The 20,381-nt window shown below is 38.2% G+C and overlaps 4 protein-coding genes and 1 pseudogene across 5 annotated transcripts; 1 reads left to right on the top strand and 4 right to left on the bottom strand.

The window, feature by feature from the left end:
• Window positions 1-739: 739 nt before the first annotated feature.
• On the bottom strand, window positions 740-2,339 carry LOC18052344 (rust resistance kinase Lr10). Its single transcript, XM_006448307.2, has 2 exons — window positions 2,147-2,339; window positions 740-1,848 (listed from the first exon to the last, which is right to left on the bottom strand). Exons 1-2 carry the CDS (start codon window positions 2,337-2,339, stop codon window positions 740-742), a joined length of 1,302 nt encoding a protein of 433 aa, XP_006448370.2.
• A 1,028-nt stretch (window positions 2,340-3,367) lies between these two features.
• On the bottom strand, window positions 3,368-6,022 carry LOC18052343 (rust resistance kinase Lr10). 2 transcript variants are annotated; one of them, XM_006448306.2, is made up of 4 exons: window positions 5,062-6,022; window positions 4,831-4,908; window positions 4,612-4,662; window positions 3,368-4,530 (listed from the first exon to the last, which is right to left on the bottom strand). In XM_006448306.2, exons 1-4 carry the CDS (start codon window positions 5,822-5,824, stop codon window positions 3,374-3,376), a joined length of 2,049 nt encoding a protein of 682 aa, XP_006448369.2. In that variant the 5' UTR covers window positions 5,825-6,022; the 3' UTR covers window positions 3,368-3,373. The 2 variants fall into 2 exon arrangements, with proteins under 2 accessions (XP_006448369.2, XP_024047714.1); XM_024191946.1 differs by having other exon boundaries at window positions 4,840-4,908.
• A 4,181-nt stretch (window positions 6,023-10,203) lies between these two features.
• Window positions 10,204-13,603, bottom strand: LOC18052342 (rust resistance kinase Lr10). Its single transcript, XM_006448305.2, has 2 exons — window positions 12,744-13,603; window positions 10,204-11,321 (listed from the first exon to the last, which is right to left on the bottom strand). The coding sequence occupies exons 1-2, from the start codon at window positions 13,513-13,515 to the stop codon at window positions 10,213-10,215; spliced, it is 1,881 nt and encodes a 626-aa protein (XP_006448368.1). The 5' UTR covers window positions 13,516-13,603; the 3' UTR covers window positions 10,204-10,212.
• Window positions 13,604-14,272: 669 nt separating this feature from the next.
• LOC112101046 lies at window positions 14,273-16,658 on the bottom strand (annotated as a pseudogene).
• Window positions 16,659-17,872: 1,214 nt separating this feature from the next.
• Window positions 17,873-19,943, top strand: LOC112101045. The gene is made up of 3 exons (XM_024190941.1): window positions 17,873-18,265; window positions 18,423-18,660; window positions 18,808-19,943. The coding sequence occupies exons 1-3, from the start codon at window positions 17,873-17,875 to the stop codon at window positions 19,941-19,943; spliced, it is 1,767 nt and encodes a 588-aa protein (XP_024046709.1).
• The last annotated feature ends 438 nt before the right edge of the window (window positions 19,944-20,381 follow it).

Below are 20,381 nucleotides of genomic sequence, written 5' to 3'. Positions count from 1 at the left end.
GTTTAATATTATCAAATAATTATTATTTACAATTTTAATTTTATCAATTTAATATTGCAGATAATTAATTTTGTAATAGTAAAAGTTAAAGCAATGATTTAAATAATTTAATAAAATCACTTTATTTATTTTATTAATTTTAAAAAATAAAAATAAAAATTTATTTAACAGTCACCGAACCGCCATGCTGCCGTCGCCGGACCGCCGCCTCAGCCGCCCACAACCGCGCATGAGATGTCACCGCTTGTATCGTTGGAGTCGCCGGCCGACGCTCAACGTTGTTTTACCCTCACATAAGTGAAAAAATGAATTTATCTTCCTCAAATCCGGTTAAAAAGAAATTTGAAAACTTTCTAACTATCTCCTATCAGAACAAACATCGAGTATTTCAGCCAAACTAGTTGTTTCAACCTATAGATCGTCAAGTTCTGATAATTTTCATATAATTCTCAAGCGGAAATGACATAGTACAGTGGTGGCCGCCGGGGAGACACGGAGGCTCCGATGGTAGCGGCGGTAACTCTATTTTTAGTTGTTAAAATAAAAATTTAAAATTGTAATATATTAATTAAGAAATTATTTGTATTATGTCATCATTTATTTAGAAATAAATTAAACTAAACTTGGAGAAAAACTAGTGGTTGTTTTCAGACAACAATACACTGGTTTTCAAATGCTCCTATAACAACAAACTTGAAACAAATTTACATCATCTCTTTTAATCTTTACCTTATCTAGATCAATTAATTGCACCCGTCTCGACGTCAGAAGAGACAAAGGGCATTGGAGGGATCTCCAAGCTTTGTAAATCAGCTTCAAGCATTTGTAACACAATTGGCATGGAAGGTCTCTCCGTGGGATTCCATTGAATGCACCAAAGCGCCACAATTGCAAGCTTTCTGGCAATTCCCTCATCCCCATCTTCCTCAAATTCCAGACAGAGCTCTTGTCCTTGCCTCATTCTGTTGTAAATCCACTCCGGAAAATATATTTGGCTTTGAATTTCAACCGCAGGATCTTTATTTTTTCTGCATCCGACCATCTCTAACAGCATCATTCCGTAACTGTAAACATCAGACTTGTAAGAAACCTCACCAAAATTCCTGGAGAAAAGTTCAGGTGCAATGTAGCCAGCAGTTCCTCTGGCAGCTGTCAGAGATACAATGCTTATGTCCTTAGAGCACAACTTAGCCAGTCCAAAATCTGAAATCTTCGGTTGAAAATTATGGTCTAATAATATGTTGTGAGGCTTGATATCGAAGTGCAGGATCCTTTGGTTGCATCCTTGGTGCAAGTACTCCACTCCACGGGCAACGCCAAATGCAATCTTCTTCAGCTTCTCCCAACTCAATTGACGATGACTTGAGCTATTTGTCTTTGAGAAAATGAATTTTTCAAGTGATCCATTGGGCATAAACTCGTAAACAAGAGCCCGACGAGTCCCTTCAGAGCAAAATCCCAGAAGCCGAACAATGTGAAAGTGGTGAATCCTGCCAATTGTGGCCACTTCATTGATGAACTCTTGTCCATTTCCTTTTAAATGTTCCAACATCTTGACAGCAACTGGAATTCCGTTGAAGAGTTTTCCTCTGAACACGCTTCCATAACCTCCCTGGCCGAGTCTGTGCTTAAATTTGCTTGTTATTTTCTTAAGTTCTTTGTAAGTATATCGGGTGGGATTGACGGTCCTGTAGTCTTCAAGGAACTTCTCCACCTTGAGTTGAGTTTCTTTTTCTTTTTCAGATTCTCTTGATTTGTAAATGAGAAATATCACGAGCGCGAAGAGAACGATGCCTCCGATGCTTGTGCCTGTGGATATTAGACTTATAGATAAAGGGCCAAGACCACCTGCACCAAACTAAGAAAGTTAGTTCAACAGTAAGATACAATCTCAGCAGTTCCAATCTGGTTTTCAAGTACTTCAAAAACTTCCATAAAATGTAAATTTCTTGGCCTAGTTTACTAATCGGTTCATGCGATATATTTACCATAGTATAAGATGATAAATTCAACTTGGTATTTTATTAGATATGATGATGCTAGGGAGAACTCTAGCTAGAGCATAGTCTTAAAAAGAGGAATTGTACAGGTTTGTCATACATACGATCTAAGAATGACACAACTTAAAACGATTTAAGTTACTTACGATTTTGTTTAACGCAGATTGTCGAACTACTTGTAACGTTGTACCCACAATAATGCCCTGACTTTTCACAGTGATGGCATCCGCCAAGAGCTTCCCATCCGAGAGTCGCCCTCAATATAGCATCATTAGGAGTCATTTCAGCAGAAATCTCTACAGTTTGAGATATTGTGCAAGACGAAGGCAGCATCTCCATTGATTCATAAGCTGATATCACGTAGACAAAAAAATTTTCACTGCTAATACAATCAATCGGTCCAATTAGTTCATAGAAATCAGTACCAATCCATGCATCCTTCTCACTACAGTTCACTATAGTGAAATTTTGGGAGTAGTAAATAGAGGGGATAAAGGAAAATTTGGAGTTTGTGAGGCTAAAAGAGAGAATAGTTTTTAAAGGGCATGTGGACTCATGTACATCCATAATGGTAATTCTGCTGTGAAGATAAGAAATGTCCTGCACATAATAATCGCCAGAGGAAGGAAGGTGCAACACTGTCTTGTTGTTTAAGCATGATAATTCAAACCCTTCAAGACCGCAAGAGATAGTTTGAGTTTTGAGTCTAAAGGGAAATCTGATATTTGGTCCCTTCGTGCTGCATGTTGTTGGCTGACAAAATTCATAAATATTTGTATCATTGTTTCCTTCTGAAGTTTTGGCTTCTGTGTAAGGAAAGAGAAGGAAGAGGATTAAACTAAGCACAGGTGACATGGAGAAACTGAGAAATAGGGATGCTTTTTCGTGAATATTAATAACTCTTCCTTCTTGGTTGAGGATATATATCTTAATGTGAAAGAGCAAATGACACTCATTTTTGGATGGCTAAAATGCATTTTATTTAAGTCAATGGCAACCCCACAAGAGACTAGTCCTCCATGACATTTGTGGACAGCAATTATAAGAATAGGCTGAATGAAGGTGTAGACTTGGTTTTTTTGTGATCGATTTTCAATGTGTGATAAAAATATGGAATAAAATTTCCAACTCCTATCCAGTGTTTGTAATCAATGCGAGAGACTTTTATTTTCTTTTTAAAGCGTAGCGCACGTCTAATTAAATCATATTGCCACCTATATGAGTAGGAGATTTCAACTACTAAACTAGCTTGCACTCACAAATATATGCATTAAGTTTCAATGCGAGATAAAACAAGAAGAAGATAGAGAACGTTTGTCATTGCAATCTATTATTTATTTATTTATTTATTTTACATTCATCCTTGGCAAAAATTAAACATAACTATCATTGAAAGAACATTCCTCCATTGATTCAGAAACTAACAACTCTGCTGAAGAATCTGATTCAATCTCTCTTCCAGTTCCGGAGATATGTCGAGAAGAAGAGAAGAAAGGTCTAGGAGGCATTTGCAAATCGTCAATACTCCCTTCTAGCATCTCCAAAACTTTTGTCATAGAGGGGCGATCTGCTGCCTTCACCTGAATACACCACAAACCAATCATACACAGTTTCCTTGCTATCATGGATTCAATTTCAGTAACATTCTGAAGCTCTAAATCACCTCCCTTATTTAATTGGTCATATACCCAAGATGGGAAATATGCTTTGCTTGAACGAGTTGCATTCATATTGGAATTCCTTCTTCCTCCAGCCATTTCCAACAACACCATCCCAAAACCGTAAACATCTGACTTGCAAGAAACAGTTCCAAAATTCCTTGAAATCAGCTCAGGTGCTATGTATCCTATGGTTCCTCTTGTGGCACTGATGGACACAAAATCATTTTCCTTGGGATGAAACTTTGCAAGGCCGAAATCTGAGACCTTTGGGATGAAATTATGATCTAGCAGGATGTTGTGAGGCTTAATGTCGAAATGAAGAATGCAGACATCACATCCGTTGTGTAAATACTCGATCCCACGGGCAGTTCCTAAAGCAACTTCGTGGAGTTTCTCCCAACAAAGAGATTGGCCTCTACTCTCCTTGGGAAAGATATGCCTATCGAGTGATCCATTAGGCATATACTCGTAGACAAGTGCCCGTTTGGATCCCTCGGAACAGAACCCCAATAGCTGGACTACATTAACGTGGTGAATTCTACCAATTGTTGAAACTTCATTGATGAATTCCTCCGCACTGAACTTGGAGTTCTCCAGCATCTTAACAGCAATCAAGCCACCAGTCTGAAGCTGTCCTTTATAAACTGAACCAAAGCCACCTTGGCCTAATTTATGAGTGAAGTGGTTTGTCATCGCAATTATCTGAGGGTAAGAGTACCTTTTAGGCATCCACGATTGCTGGTTACGCAGAAATTTCTCAATATTATCAATTGTTTTCAATGTCGTTCTGTATTTGTGGATAAGGAACACAAGTAAAACTGTTGAACCAAGGATGAACCGAGTAATTGTAAGATACACGAATGCACCGTCTGGAAACAAGGAAGTTTGATTCTAGGTAAGTAGCTGAATTCGAAATAACAAGAACAGGCATTCCAGCCAGGAAACCATACCTAACAGTAACCATTCGAGCCTGCCGTAAAGTGGCGGGAGTTTGTAGGAAACTGCGGGCCGAGGAAAAAAGATTAGGCTTTATACATACATACTCTGAGAGATGATTCAGAAAAGTTATATATTAAGCACAAGATTGGAGAATAAATAAACAAATCGCATAAGGCCATCACTTTAACACCAACAAAAACAAACGCAGGATCTAAGATATGTAAGCATACGCTTGTTACGTGTCAAAAGTTGTTGGTAGCAAATAAATTTTCCGAATACTCCTTGTGCGATGTGGCATCCTGCAAAGACTGCAAAAGTGCAAAAGATATTAAGGGTCAAACAGGTATACATACTCTTTTAGAGATTGTCCACAAATTCTTAAATACGTAAAAGATTAAGATTGAAAACATTAAATAAAAGAGTCTCCATTTATTTGTAAGCACATATAAGCATAAGCTTACTGTTTGTAATTGAGCTAGAATCGAAGCAATCAATATTTCCCGTTCTATCTGTACTAATGCATTCTCTACCGGCCGCTGCATAACAATTCCTGCATCCAACTGACCATCTAAGATCGAATCCTGTCTCCAACAATTCTCGGAGGGTTTCATAAGAAGGATTTTCCACATTCCCATTATGTACAGGAACCATTGAAACGAACGAGCATGACTCTGAAAAATCTGATACATAGGAGCCATGGTAATTAACATAAACATTTGACTGATTTCCTCCACTCAAACATGGAACTCTTATAAAAGCCTGATCAATGAGATCCCTCGAGCAATTCACGAAATAGGCGTACAGGTATTTATAATAATCAAGTGCAAAAACCCGATCGGTATAAAAAAAATAGCGACTATTTTTAAGGCGAAAGATTTCTCTGGGAAAAGATGTGAATGGAAGGCCGCAGCTTCCATTGGCCAAGTTAACATCGGCAACACTGATTGTGCTTTCGTCATAGGAAATTCTCTTTACATAGTACTTCGCAGAATTGAATAATTCTAGGATGGTTTGGTTGCTCTGGCAAGACAGTTCGAACTCAGGATAACCGCATCCCGATGGATCTCCCTTTAGGCGAAAGGGGTAGCTTATGTTTTTGATATCGCCACAAGAAGAGGAACATGTTTGTTGAAGTACTTCTCTTGCTTCAGTTTCAGTGGTGAATAGATAGATCAATAGACAAAACAGAAGAGTTGAGAGAATTGATGATTCTTCCCCCCTCATTGTTAGTGCAATCCCAGGATATGATGAATTTCAATAAATTAAACAGAAGGTTGCATTTTCAAGGTTTTGGGTGCGCATTTACATCATTACTTAACAACGAGCACGTGTATATAGTAAATTTATTATAGCATTCAACTATCTGATTCTACTAGCTGAAGATGATATAGCAATAATTAATCGTTCAAAAGTAGTATTATCTTTTTTTTTTAAAAATAATAAACAAAGGTGGGGAAATTGAAAAGGTTTAAAAGAGCATATTAATTGAATTTGTTTGAGCGCAAGACTTTTAGCATCCATGCGAGAGGGGACACCGGACACTCTTACAAGTCAGTCAACTCTTAGTAAACGTTTTGATTGCAAGTTTGCGTCGGTGATGATGACCCTAGCTTGACCTGAAATTTCGTAGTAAACCTTCAAATTGAGACAAAAATTTTGTAACAATTTCCACGCATGAAACAATCCAGTCAACATCTTTCGCTCGCTACTTTAATTTCTCACCACAAACTCGAAGACAATAATTCATTTTTTTTATGAGAACACAGAACATGCTTTGATATATAAAATATATGATAATTTTATTTATTACATTTGTTTTTGTTTCAATGTTATATTAGTAGTTATTATAAAGTACATTTAGTTGTTCAAATAAAGGGTAAATAATATAAAGAGTGCGTGTGTAAATTGTAATAATTTATTAAACTTAGTAGGGTCTATGTTATAATCAGCAATCTTAATCATTTAAATTTGATTCTAAAGGGGGAATCTGATATGGTATGTTTCATTTTGTTGGTTGACAACGTTCATAAATATTTGTATCGCTGTTTCCTTCTGAAGTTTTGGCTTCTGTGTAAGGAAGAGAAGGAAGAAGATTATTGAACTCAGAAAAAGTGACATGGATTAATAGAGAAAGAGAGATGTTTTTTAGTGTAATATTAAAGATAGCCATTCATTTTTGTATGGCTTAAAAGCATTTTATTTAAGTCAATGGCAACCCCACAAGAGAGTAGTCCTCCACAGGGGCGGAGACAGCATATTGACTAACTGGGGGCTTACCCAACGGCGATAAAAAAATTTAAAAAATAATAAATATATAAATTTAAAAGATTTATCATACTTCAATATATGTTTATAATTGTCCTTTACGAGTTTTCATACATTGATAACGTTGCATTACAACTTCATTATCAATATTATTAAATAAGTCTTTTTTTATGTAAACAACTAAACTATCATTCATCCATTGCTCTCCCATTCGGTTTCGTAACCGATTCTTCAAAATGTTCATGGCTGAAAATGCTCTCTCTACACTCGCAGTGGCAACAGGTAAAGTCAATGCCAATATTATTAACAAGTAAACTAATGGATATACATTACGTCTCTTAATCTCAACCATCCGCTTTACAAGATCACCAATATCCTTTAATTCTGAAAACTCACCACTAGTGCGCATATCCAAAATATATGTATAAAGTTGAATCTTAAGTGCCATGATATCAATTGTAGAGAACTCATTTGGATACAATTGGGCTAGCCGTAATAGCTTCTGCTTGTTGAAGAATAATAAAATATTATTAATGGGTTTGTGGGTTATTTAAAAATTTGATTAATATTAATATTTGTGGGCTTAATTTTAGTTTGCAAAGCCCATCTCTTTTTATTTGTTTTAAAAACTTAAAGTATATAATTATGTTTATCTGTTAGGGGTTTGAATATAAATTAGTGGGGGCTTAGGAAAAAATTATTAGAAATTTTTGATAAATTAAATTAGTTAGTAAAGGATTTTTTTTTTCAGTGGGGACTTAAGTCCCCACTGGTCCCAAGCTGGATCCGCCACTGGTCCTCCATGACATTTGCAGAAAACAATAATAATGAATAAGCTAAATGAAGCCATTGACCTGATTTTTTGTGATTACTTTTCAATGTGGGGGTAAAATAATGAAGAAAATTTCCACCTTAGAGTTTTTTTTTTGAACTGATTAAATATCATGTTACTTTATTATATAGAGATATTTATAATTGCTATGACAGTAGGTCATTATATACCTGAGACTTATATTATTATATTTTTTATTCCATGAAGTACATGTCCAGCCAAATACCCTTCACGGGGGAGGGATGTCTCTACTCCACTCGCATTTCGCAAGAGAGAAAGACGTTATAAGTAATCTCCACACAATTATGCTTAATTGAGAAAGTTTTTGAGTTCGTGAAGACTCGAACTATTGCCCTTATAATCATGCTTAACTTTAAGGGTAATGGTTCACCACTGGACTACAAGCTCAAGTGGCCACCTCAGAGTTTTAAGTTAAGCCTAGCACATCTCTAGTTAAATTCTTTTGCCACCCATATGGACAGATTCAAATCTCAAACTTTTTGTATCAACTCAAAAGATTTCAACAACTAAATTATCTATCACTCGCGAAAAGTGTAGTGTGTGCCTTAGGCTCCAATTCTAGATAAACCAATGAGAAGAAGAAGAACATTTGTCATTAATTGCATGTTATTCATTTATTTATTTTACATTCATCATTGGCAAAATTAAACCTAAATATCACCGAAAGATCATTCCTTCACTGATTCAGACATTAACAACTCTGTTGAAGAATCTGATTCAATCTCTCTTCCGGATATATGTCGAGAAGAAGATGAGAAAGGTTTTGGAGGCATTTGCAAATCGTCAATACTCCCTTCTAAAATTTCCAAAACTTTTTGTCACAGAGGAGCGATCAGCGCCTTAGTCATAGCTCAGGCAATATTTTAACCTATATATTGTTCTTCCTGTGGCGCTGATGGGAGCAAAATCATTTTCCTTGGGGTGAAATTTTGCAAGGGCCGAAATCTGAGACCTTGGGAAAGGAATTAGGATCTAGCAGGATGTGAGACTTAAATGTTGAAATGAAGACTGCACACATCACATCCGTTCTGTAAATACTCGATCCCGCGAGCCTTTTCTAAAGCAACCTAGCTTATGGAGTTTCTGCCAACTACCCTCCTTGGGAACTATAAGTCTATCAATAAAGGAATGCTCTTTCAGCCATAGTTATGCTTTATTTTTTTTTCAATGATGTGTTTAAAAATAGACTAAAGTTTTCGTATGCTTCATGCACCCTGTGCTTGCATGGGAAGGTATCATAGGTGCAGAGGTTTCCTCTCTATAAAATGTTTTTATATTAATTTTGTGCCACTGTAATGAACTCTGTTGTGTTTCATTCGGTATGTAATCTGCCATAAATGGAATAAGATTTAGCAGTCCAGTTACTAATAATCATCTACTTGACAAGTTGAAATTTCTAAAGGCCTACTTCATAATCAGAGACGACGGTGCACATTTTGGAAGACTTTTGAAGTCTCACTTCGTTGCTTATCTGAAACTAAATGATTAATCAAAAGATTCATCAGCAATTAGGTAGCAATGATTTTAGTAGGGAAGGATAGCGGGGTATAATAAATAATAGCAAAAAAGATACCTACACTCTAATGTTTGAAAAAATAGTTATAAAAACTCCCAAGTCTTCAATAAAAAACAACAAGATTATTATTATTATTATTTTTTGCTATAATACCCTTTAACTCTATAAATCTAAAAAATTTACTCTAAAATTTTATAATCTATAGAAATATGACATTAAAATAAATGTAATAATATATACATTTGAAAAATATCTAAAAATATATTTTTATATTTTACAATCTATTTTACTTATTTTATTATATTGAAGTAATTTTTAAAATAAATAGAAATAAAATATTAAAATAAATAAATTAAAATCAAAATTATTTTGAATATTATGTAAAAATAATTTTAATATTATTAAAAGGGATATATTTTGTTAATCGTAAAATTCAACCCAAAGACTTTATTTAAAATCTTTATAACAAATACAAATCTATTATTAAAATAAATATAATAATTTATTTTTTTATATTATTTTAAATGTAAAAAATAATTTAATATTATTAGTTTACCAGATAGATTATATTATTTATATTAAATTTTAATTAAATAAAAAACTTCAAAGCCAATTTCCTAATTAATAAATTCAAATGGTATTATGATTAAAAATGGGCCTTGATGTCTCATTTTAAAAACTTGAGAGTTTTTGTAATTGTTTTCTCACACCTTAAGGGTATAATTATCTTTTTTCCTCAATAATATTATAAATTGAAAAAATTCATCCATAGTTGTATTAATGTTGTATCACTCGAACACATCAAAAATTTTAAGCGATAAATAAAACAACCACAGTCAAACAAAAACTCAATTTAGTGGTTTTCACTTTTCAAGTGTTCCAATAACAAGAAGGACTAACTAATTTAGCTTGTAATCGGAGAAAATTTGAAATAAATTAACAATATCCCTTTTTTATTGTAATCTTCTGCTATCTAGATCAATTGATTGCACCTGCCTCAACATCAGCAGAGACAAAGGGCATTGGAGGGATCTCCAAGCTTTGTAAATCAGCTTCAAGCATTTGTAATACAATTGGCATGGAAGGTCTTTCCGTGGGATTCCATTGAATGCACCAAAGTGCCACAATTGCAAGCTTTCTGGCAATTCCCTCATCCCCATCTTCCTCAAATTCCAAACAGAGCTCTTGTCCTTGCCTCATTCTATTGTAAATCCACTCCGGAAAATATATTTGGCTCTGAATTTCAACCGCAGGATCATTATTTTTTTTGCATCCGACCATCTCTAACAGCATCATTCCGTAACTGTAAACATCAGACTTGTAAGAGATCTCACCAAAATTCCTGGAGAAAAGTTCAGGTGCAATGTAGCCAGAAGTGCCTCTGGCAGCTGTCAGAGATACAATGCTTATGTCCTTTGAGCACAACTTAGCCAGTCCAAAATCTGAAATCTTCGGTTGAAAATTATGGTCTAATAATATATTGTGAGGCTTGATATCGAAGTGCAGGATCCTCTGGTTGCATCCTTGGTGCAAGTACTCCACTCCACGGGCAACGCCAAATGCAATCTTCCTCAGCTTCTCCCAACTCAATTGACGATGACTTGGGCTATTTGTCTTTGAGAAGATGAATTTCTCAAGTGATCCATTGGGCATAAACTCGTAAATAAGAGCACGCCTGTTTCCTTCAGAGCAAAATCCCAGAAGCCGAACAATGTGGAAGTGATGAATCCTGCCAATTGTGGCCACTTCATTGATGAACTCTTGTCCATTTCCTTTTAAATGTTCCAACATCTTGACAGCAACTGGAATTCCGTTGAAGAGCTTTCCTCTGAACACGCTTCCGTAACCTCCTTGACCGAGCCTGTGCTTAAATCTGCTTGTTATTTTCTTGAGTTCTTTGTAAGTATATCTGGTGGGATTGACGGTCCTGTAGTTTTCGAGGAACTTCTCCACCTTCAGTTGAGTCTCTTTTTCTTTTTCAGATTCTCTTGATCTGTAAATGAGAAATATCACTAATGCAAAGAGGGTGATGCCTCCAATGCTTGTGCCTGTGGATATTAGACTTATAGATAAAGGGCCAGGACCATCTGTTACAATAAAATGAGATGCTAAAAGTTAGTTAAAAAATCAACTCAAACAATAAAATGAGATGCTAAAAGTTTGGACCCGTGCAAGCTTAACTTGGTAGCATAAAGACTCAATATTATTTGATTGGGTTTTAACAAGTCCCTCTCATGTGACCATCTCATATAGGTATTTGTCCATAACTTAAATGATAATTATATATCTTATTCACATGGGTGGATAGATAATTAGGCTGTCATTTAACTAAATAATGAAAAAATACTAATAAGCAGAAGATGAAATTATTTGAACTGCAAAGTAAGCACTCTTTAACCTTACACACTTCAATTTTAAAATTTTAACTTTTACTTGAGTACACAATGAAAACACCAAAATGATCACAATTAGAAATCCCTGTCATTATGCATTTTTTTTGCCTTTCTGCATTCAAAAAATGATTTTTTTTTCCCTCATCTCTTATTCCATGTGAATATTGAGGGTCACTTGATTAAATAAATTTTTTTTCTCAACAAATTTGCCATCATGAACGTATATTGGCTCTTACATAAAAAGTTGACAAAGACAATCATAGAGAAAAAGTAGTAGTATAATAATTCTTCTTAATTTGTATTCATTGAGGACGCAAGAAAATATAATAGATTAAACTTTTATCAGGCATTGTAAGTTTAATCAATCTCTCACCATTAACAAAAATTAATTGTAATGTAAAGATTCAAGATTAAATTGACGAGATACAGAAAAAATAGTACTATCTATTTGGTCCTGAGTAGTAGGTCCTGAGTGGTATCAGTTTTTGTTCAAACAGTCAAATCAGCCTGGCTAGCAACATTTTATCGACCACTCTACAACTGGCAATAATACTGGAATGCAGCCTTTATAGCAATGATATTCGCCATACAGATTAGGGGTGGGTAAAATTATATTTGCCGCCAAAAAAAAGAATCGTCAGTTTTTTTTTAGTAAAAAAAAAAATCCATCGATTTACATGAGAGAAAATAAAAAATAAAAAAAACTAGAAAAACGCAAAAGAAATTACAGGGCAAATTAAAAAAAAAAACTAACTAAATCGAACCAAATTGATTGGACTTTCAGTTCAGTTTAAATTATTATTTTTTTAAAAAACTGACCATCGGAATTCAACTATATCTAACCTTTGCTCAGTGCCCACCCCTATTAATATAGATGGCTTCTTTAATTTTTACTTTCTAGCAATTGTACTTACACTTTTACAATCGAAAAAAATAATGCAAAGCCTAATTATTATTATTATTATTTTCATTTATACTGCTCTGATCACTTTTCCGGCGTATAAAACAATGATAATAAATTCAACTTATTATTTTTATTGTTAGCTAAATAGAGACGATGCTTTCACTTTCAAGCACTGTAGAGAGAGGTGACTGCGGAAAAGTATGGCTACTTACGTTTTTGGTGTTTAACGGCAACGCAGATTGTCGAATTGATTGTAGTATTGAACCCACAATAAACGCAGATTGTCGAATTGCTTGTAGTGTTGAACCCACAATAATTCCCTGAATTTTCGCAGTGGTAGCATCCATCAAGAGCTTCCCATCCTAAGACTACTGGTCTTGCCCTGGCCGTCGTAGCAACATCCTGCAGAGGTAATCCACCAGGAATCTCAACTGTTCGAGATTTTCTGCAAGATGGAGGCATTTCCTCCATTAAATATCCGCTATATATGATATACACAAGATTGTTTTTGCTGCCGAGACAATTGATCGGTCCAATTGCTTCAAAAGGAGTCCGTTCTGAAGCAGCCTTCTCAGTGCAGTTATATAAAGCGAAACTGTCATTAAAGGGAAGAAAAAAGAATTTGGAGCTTGTGAGGTTGAATGAGATAAGACTTTGAAACGGGCATGCAGTCTCATTCACATCTGTAATGGTAATACTGCTGTCCAGATAAGAAATTTCATGGACATAATAATCACCAGAGGAAGGAAGATGCCAGATTGTCTTGTCACTTAAGCATGACAATTCAAACCCTTCAAGGCCACAAGATGTTGGTTGAGTTTTAAGTCTGAAGGGATATCTGATACTTGGGCTCCTATTACTGCAATTTGTTGGTTGACAGAATTCATAGTTATCTGTTTTGTTGTCCTCTGCAGAAGCTTTGGCTAATGTACATGTGTAAGGTAAGAAGAGGAAGAGGATTATTAAACTCATCACGAGGGACATGGAGGGAGAGGGAGAGCGGAGTTTGAGTTAGAGCTGAGTTTGAGTTATGCTTTTGGAGTAATAAGGGAGAGGAGAGTTTGATTGTTAATTTGTCATGGAAAAAGGTAGGAAAATGGGTTTCTTTTAATTTCTTCTGTTCTTTCCTTCTTTCTTTTCTCCTTTTTCTAAGTCAATGGTAGCCCCAAAGAGACTAGTCAACTTCAGTATCTGCCTATATCAGATGCATGGAGGAACATGATGGGACTTGCTGTTTGTGATATAGATTTTAGTGAGAGTTATGAAAGTAATTTGTAGGTAGGAAATGAGAAAATTATGTTTTTAAGATCAGTAAGTAACGTTCTTTAGAAAACCGGTAATTCCTAGCAGCTACCCTCCGCTTACCATGATATATCAGTGTGAGACTAAGGGTATGTTTAGGATTGATGGGAACTATGTGTCTTTTAATTTACCACTGTTGTGGGATTGAATTATTAGCTATTAAGCAAAAGTGGATGTGTGGTGATATTTAGGTGTCTCCCATATACTTTGGTAATTGTACTTTAAACTAAGTTGAGCAGGAGCACAGAGTTCAAAGCATACTCTAGCTCAATTAGATATGCAGCAAGCAGCGTTGCAAAAGGTTGATGAATGTACATGATCACGTGACAAACCTACATCATATTCTGGTCGATATGAGCAAAATTGGAATCTTCACATCAAACAACGAATCGTACTGAAATTTTTCAACATAATGTTTTAGAAGCTCTGGTAGCATAAGGACAATTTATTTCTTTTTTACACATATCATTGCCAAAACTAAGCATAACTATCATTGAAAGAACATTCCTCAATCCATTCAGACACTAAGAACTCTGTTGAAGAATCTGATTCAATCTCTCTTCCGGAGATATGTCGAGAAGAAGAGAAGCAAGGTTTAGGAGGCATTTGCAAATCGTCCATACTCCCTTCTAACATTTCCAAAACTTTTGTCATGGAGGGGCGATCAGCTGCCTTCACCTGAATACACCATAAACCAATCATACACAGTTTCCTTGCAATCAAAGACTCAATTTCAATCACATTCCGAAGCTCTAAATCACCTCCCTTATTTAATTGGTCATATACCCAAGATGGGAAATATGCTTTGCTTGAACGAATTGCGTTCATATTAGAATTTCGTCTTCCTCCAGCTATTTCCAGCAACACCATCCCAAAACCGTAAACATCTGACTTGCAAGAAACAGTTCCAAAATTTCTTGAAATCAGCTCAGGTGCTATGTATCCTATGGTTCCTCTTGTGGCACTGATGGACACAAAATCATTTTCCTTTGGATGAAACTTTGCAAGGCCGAAATCTGAGACCTTTGGGATGAAATTATGATCTAGTAGGATGTTGTGAGGCTTAATGTCAAAATGCAGAATGCACATATCACATCCGTTATGTAAATACTCGACCCCACGAGCTGTTCCTAAGGCAATTTCCTGGAGTTTCTCCCAACCAAAAGTTTGGCCTTTATTTTCCTTTGGAAAGATATGCCTGTCGAGTGATCCATTAGGCATAAACTCGTAGACAAGTGCACGTTTGGATCCCTCAGAACAGAACCCCAATAACTGGACCACATTAACGTGGTGAATTCTACCTATTGTTGAAACTTCGTTGATGAATTCCTCCGCACTGAACTTGGAGTTCTCCAGCATCTTAACAGCAATCAAGTGACCGGTATGAAGTTGTTCTTTATAAACTGAACCAAAGCCACCTTGGCCTAATTTATGAGTGAAGTGGTTTGTCACGGCAATTATCTCAGGGTAAGAGTACCTTTTAGGCATCCACGATTGCTGGTTGTGCAGAAATTTCTCAATATTATCAACTGTTTGCAATGTCGTTCTGTATTTGTGGATAAGGAACACAAGAAGGACTATTGGAGCAAGAATAAATCTACCAATTATCAGAACATCAACTGGAAACCCTGGTAAAGAGAACGTTTATTGAAAGTAAATAGTAGTAAGCAAAGCAATAAAAAGAGGATCCTGGAGAGGAGATTTTACCTAACAAAAAACTTATCCAAACCCCCAGTCTTGATTCTATGTTACGGTAGGAACGCCGCGAGATTTCATGGAAAACTGCAGTTGGAGATAGAAAAAATTAAGCTTTATATCTAATCAGAGAGATGATTTAGAAAAAAGTTAGAAAGTAAAAGATTAGAGAGTACATAAAGCCATCACATTTATTAACATCGAAAACCCATAAGCAAAATGATATGTAAGGATCTACTTACGTATGTCATCTTGGTAGCAAATAAATTTTCTGATTATTCCTTCATAGTAATCATTGCATTCAGGAAAGACTGCAAAAGCGAAAAAGAAACAGAAATTAAAGGTCATATCGGTATGCTCTTAGAGATAGTTCACAAATTCTTTATTACGTAGAATATTGGAAAACAAAAACAAAGCCCTTGCATTTGAATGCATAAATAAATATAAGCATAAGCTTACAGTGAGTCATTGGGAGGCTCCAGCTCCAATCTGACCATGTAAGATCGAACCCTGACTCCAGCAATTTTCGGAGGTCTTCATAAGAAGGTTTGTCCACGCTCCCATTAAGTACTACAGGAACCTTTGTAATGAAGGCGCATGAGTCTGGAAGATGTGTGGTTTCGATGAAATCATGTGCAACATAAACATAGACATTCGACTAATTGTTACTCAAACATGGAACTTTCGCATACGCCTGATCAACAATATTACTCGAGCAATTCACGTAATAGGCGTATGAATTAAGATTGTAATGAAAATAATATCTGAAAATTAAACCAGGTGGGGAAAAAGAAGTGGATGGGAAGCTGCAGCTTCCATAGGCTAAGTTAGCATCGACAACACTGATTGTACTCTTATCATAGGAAATTCTCTTCACATAGTACTTTCCAGAATTAGATTCTAAGATGGTTTTGTTGCTCTCGTAATAAAGTTCTAACCCCGGATGACCGCATCCAGCTGGATCGCCCTTGAGGTGAAGAGGGTAGCTTATGTTTTTGCCATCTCCACAAGAAGAAGAACACTTTTCTACTTCAAGTTTTCTTGCTTCAATTTCACTGGTGCTGAATACAAACGTCAACAGACAAAACAGAAAAGTTGAGAAAATTGAAGCTTCTTCACTACTCATTGCTCCTCCAATTCCAGGATACAAATAACGAATTTGAATCAACTAAGCAGAACGGTGTGTTGATGCGAGATTCTGGTTATGCCCTTACAACGACCAGAATGTCTGCTCGATCAACCTCGCCTCGATCAGGATCTCTCCTCGTACGCTTTCTTCTCCAAGTATCCCTGCGTCCACAGAAACAAGTCAGAGCACGCCGGTTGTTTTCCCAGCGTAAACCCTCCGACGCTCAAGTCAGGTATGAAGGTTCTGGGAACGCTTGCCACAAATCTTATGGCTTTGTGGTAGTTTTTCTCTCTTTTTAGAATTTCCTTTCTCTCTGTTATAATCTCAAAATTGCTAACCCTTTTACCTTCGTTGGCTACCTTTTTATAGGCCACCTCTGAACTCGGGCCTCCCCTCCATTCGCGCCCATTATCCTCCCACCTCTCGGAAGTGGATTCCCCATTTTCGTAGTCGTGGGTGGTTGCGTGGGTTGCGTGCCTAGATTCTCGGACTGGAAAGCATGCCTCGCCAACTGTCGTTGACCGGGTCTCCTCGAATCAACCCCTTAGCAGGAATACAGCAGGAATGACTTTATTTTTCTTACAGGAGATTGGCCTCGAGGATGACGTGCTCGTGGATGAGCAGAGTATTCCTGCTCCTGCTCCTGCTCCTCCGGATACCAGGCTCTTACGGGACACATCGGTTCGCAGAACTCTGCCATCACATATCTGCTCATCATGCCTGGTCTCTTCGACGTATTTCTCCCAAACACCGGTCCCCCAATTTCTGGTGTTGGGTAATGTAGTGGACCAGCAGTAGAAACTCGACAATACTTGCTCGCGTGGGATTAGAAAAGGCTGCCAAGAGTCGTGTCGCATTTAATTGCGGATGAGGTGATGTGGCAGAGATCCACCCCTCCATTTGAATTTCAAACCAATGGTTACGAGACCCTTGGGATTCGGTGCTGTTAAATGCTGGCTATCCAAGAGTTTTTCTTCCAATAAGATAACCCAAAACCTCTTGAAGGGGAATTAGCCATTTCCATCGTCTCTGTCCCTGTCCCTCCGGCGAAGAAGTTTCGGCATAAAAGCCCCCATCCTTGCCTTTCTCCGACTGAAACAGTACTTCAAGTATTACTTCTTTCTCCTCGGTCTCGGATAGTTTGTAGATAACTTCTTTTTCTTTGCTTTACTTGGGGTAGTAGTTGGTGGTGGTGTTTTGGTCATTACATAGGGAATGTCGAAGGGTAAGGAGAAAGTTGTTGAGATTGATGACGACGAACTAGATTTCTTGCCTAGTTTGCTTACAGATCCTGCTTTTGACCCCGGGATCCCCTTAGAACCCATTAGGTCTAGTGTGGGGACTAGTGCTAGGAGGATGTCCCCTCAAACAACCTCTACGAGCGGAAGTAATGGTGAGGAGGGATCTTCTAGCTCTGAAGACACCTTGAGTGAGAATGGTGAAGGTGACTCTGGCGAGGTATCCCCATCTGGAACCTCACGACCAGAAGAGCGGGGTACAGTAGAGGGTAGAGCCTTGTCGCGTGATTATGCCATTGATTATATGACGTGCACGACCACGTTTGACGAGCTCGCTGACCTCCGGCTTAGGTATAACATTCCTGGTGAAGTACTTCTTAGGGTCCCAGGAAAGAAAGATACCCTTAGCCGGCCTCCTAGGGGATATGTTACCCTATTTTTTGGAGAGTTTTAGGCACGGGCTGAGGTGTCCCTTGCAACCCTACTTTGCCCGGATTCTTAACGGGTTAAATCTATCTCTTGGTCAGCTGAACCCCAACGGGTGGAGAGTGCTTTCTGGTCTGTTCATACTGTGGAACAGATGTTGCCAAAGTGAGCCCACGGTCGACGAGGTGAAGCATCTGTACCAGCTGAAAAGCAGCCCCAAAGACGCCGGCTGGTATTATTTCCAATCAAGTACCAAGACCAGGAAACCTATAACTGATCTCCCTACTGGGGGTGGTGGGAATTGGAAGAGGAAGTTCTTTTTTGCAGGGGGTCCCTGGGGTCAAGTTGCGTAGGTTGATGGGAAGGACTTCCGCGTCCCAACCCGTTTCGTGGTCCCAAGTTGCCTGCTCGTATTAGATGTCTTGTCTCCCTTGCTGTTTGCACTTTACTGGTTTGTCTCTAATCAGATGTTTGTTTGTGTTGCAGGTTCTTGGGGTGTCCACTTCCCGCTCAAACCTGACCAGCTCAAACGGGTAGAGGCTGTCCTAGCCAATTCCTGCTCGAGTAGAGAACTGATAACTACATACAACTTGCTCGAGTCTCGCTTGATACTTCCTGGCCATAGGATGGAGGACGCTGTGATTGGGGCTCTTACCAGGAAACGTTCTCGACCTCCAACCACTAAGGGGGACCAGAGTAAGGACGCCCCTACTGCAAAGCGGGCCAACATCGTGCAGCAGGTCTCTCCCTTGAAGACTTTACCTCCTGCTCCCGCCAAAGTCGGGGAAACTAGTAGAGCAGCCACAGATCCTGCTTCTTCTTCTTCTCTTGTCGGTCCTCGGTCTCGCTTACCTGACAGTCGAGCAGAACACTTGGTCTCCTATCTCAATGAGTTATCTAAACTCGTGAGCAAGAAGGACCTGCAGGACTTCGATGGCTGCACCTTGGGTGAGCTGGTGGGGGCCATGCAGTATAGCGCTTTTCACCTCAGCTGCATGACCACCTATTACAAGGCCAAGGTTGGGCGCTACGACCGGAAGATGAAGGAGGACATTCAATCGGCGACGACCAGAGCTGACGTTGCCGAGAAGAAAGCAGGGGAGTTGAATTTGGAGAACCTCAAGTTGATAGAGCAAGAATCACTTGCTCAAGCAAAAGCCACTACCCTCGAGGAGAAGCTGACCAAAGTCAAGGAGGATCTGCAACGGCAGAGGGCTATGTATGAGGCTCAGCTCGAATCTCTCCGCGATTCTCACCAAGCTCAGGTCGAGAAACTGGAAAGGGAGGCCGACAACCAGGGACTTCGGCATTCCTATCGTTGCATCATGGCCGTCCTCGGAAAGCAGCATCCTGATCTGAAGATGGATGACCTTGCAGTTGGTGTTGCTCAGCATATGAATGAGGAGGCGGCCAAGGAAGATGCCGAAGGGATAGAGCCGATCCTGATTGAGGAGGCAAATTCTTCTCCCCGTGCAGTCCCTGCTGACGTTGGAGAAGCGAGCACCCCTGCTGTCGTTGGCGAGGTAAGCATCCCCCCAGATGCAACTGGTGATACTCCCCCTACACCTGAGGAGGTCCAGCCAACCGATGCTGCTCGGCTTACTGATCCGCCATCTTCTTGATATATTTCTTGTATTGTAATGAACAATGTTTGTGAAGATTATCTACTCTGTTAATTATGAACAAATAAATGACAATGTTTTTGATTATTTTCTTGTGTTATTATCATGAGTTATTTTTCTGTTTGAGAATCCACTCGTCTTCGTCTGGTTGAGTAGGTTCTGGCTTGGCATATGGTTTTGCCCTATGCCTTAGAAAATTTTTCAATGCTTGGGATTCTGCTCGCCTTCTCGTGGTCGAGCAGATCCTGGCGCGTCTGGCTTCTGGTCTCCCCATAAATAGGCTGTGAGACTTGATGAGCCTTTGCCCGCCTTAGAAATTTTTCGATGCTTAGGGATTCTGCTCGCCTTCTCGTGGTCGAACAGATCCTGGCACGCTTGGCTTCTGTCTCGCCATAAACAGGCTTTGAGACTTGGTGAGCCTTTGCATGCCTTAGAAAT

This window comes from Citrus clementina, unplaced genomic scaffold (genome assembly GCF_000493195.1).
Source record: "Citrus clementina cultivar Clemenules unplaced genomic scaffold, Citrus_clementina_v1.0 scaffold_2, whole genome shotgun sequence".
In the NCBI taxonomy this organism is placed as follows: Eukaryota; Viridiplantae; Streptophyta; class Magnoliopsida; order Sapindales; family Rutaceae; genus Citrus; species Citrus x clementina.
This window is presented reverse-complemented; position numbering and strand designations above follow the sequence as displayed.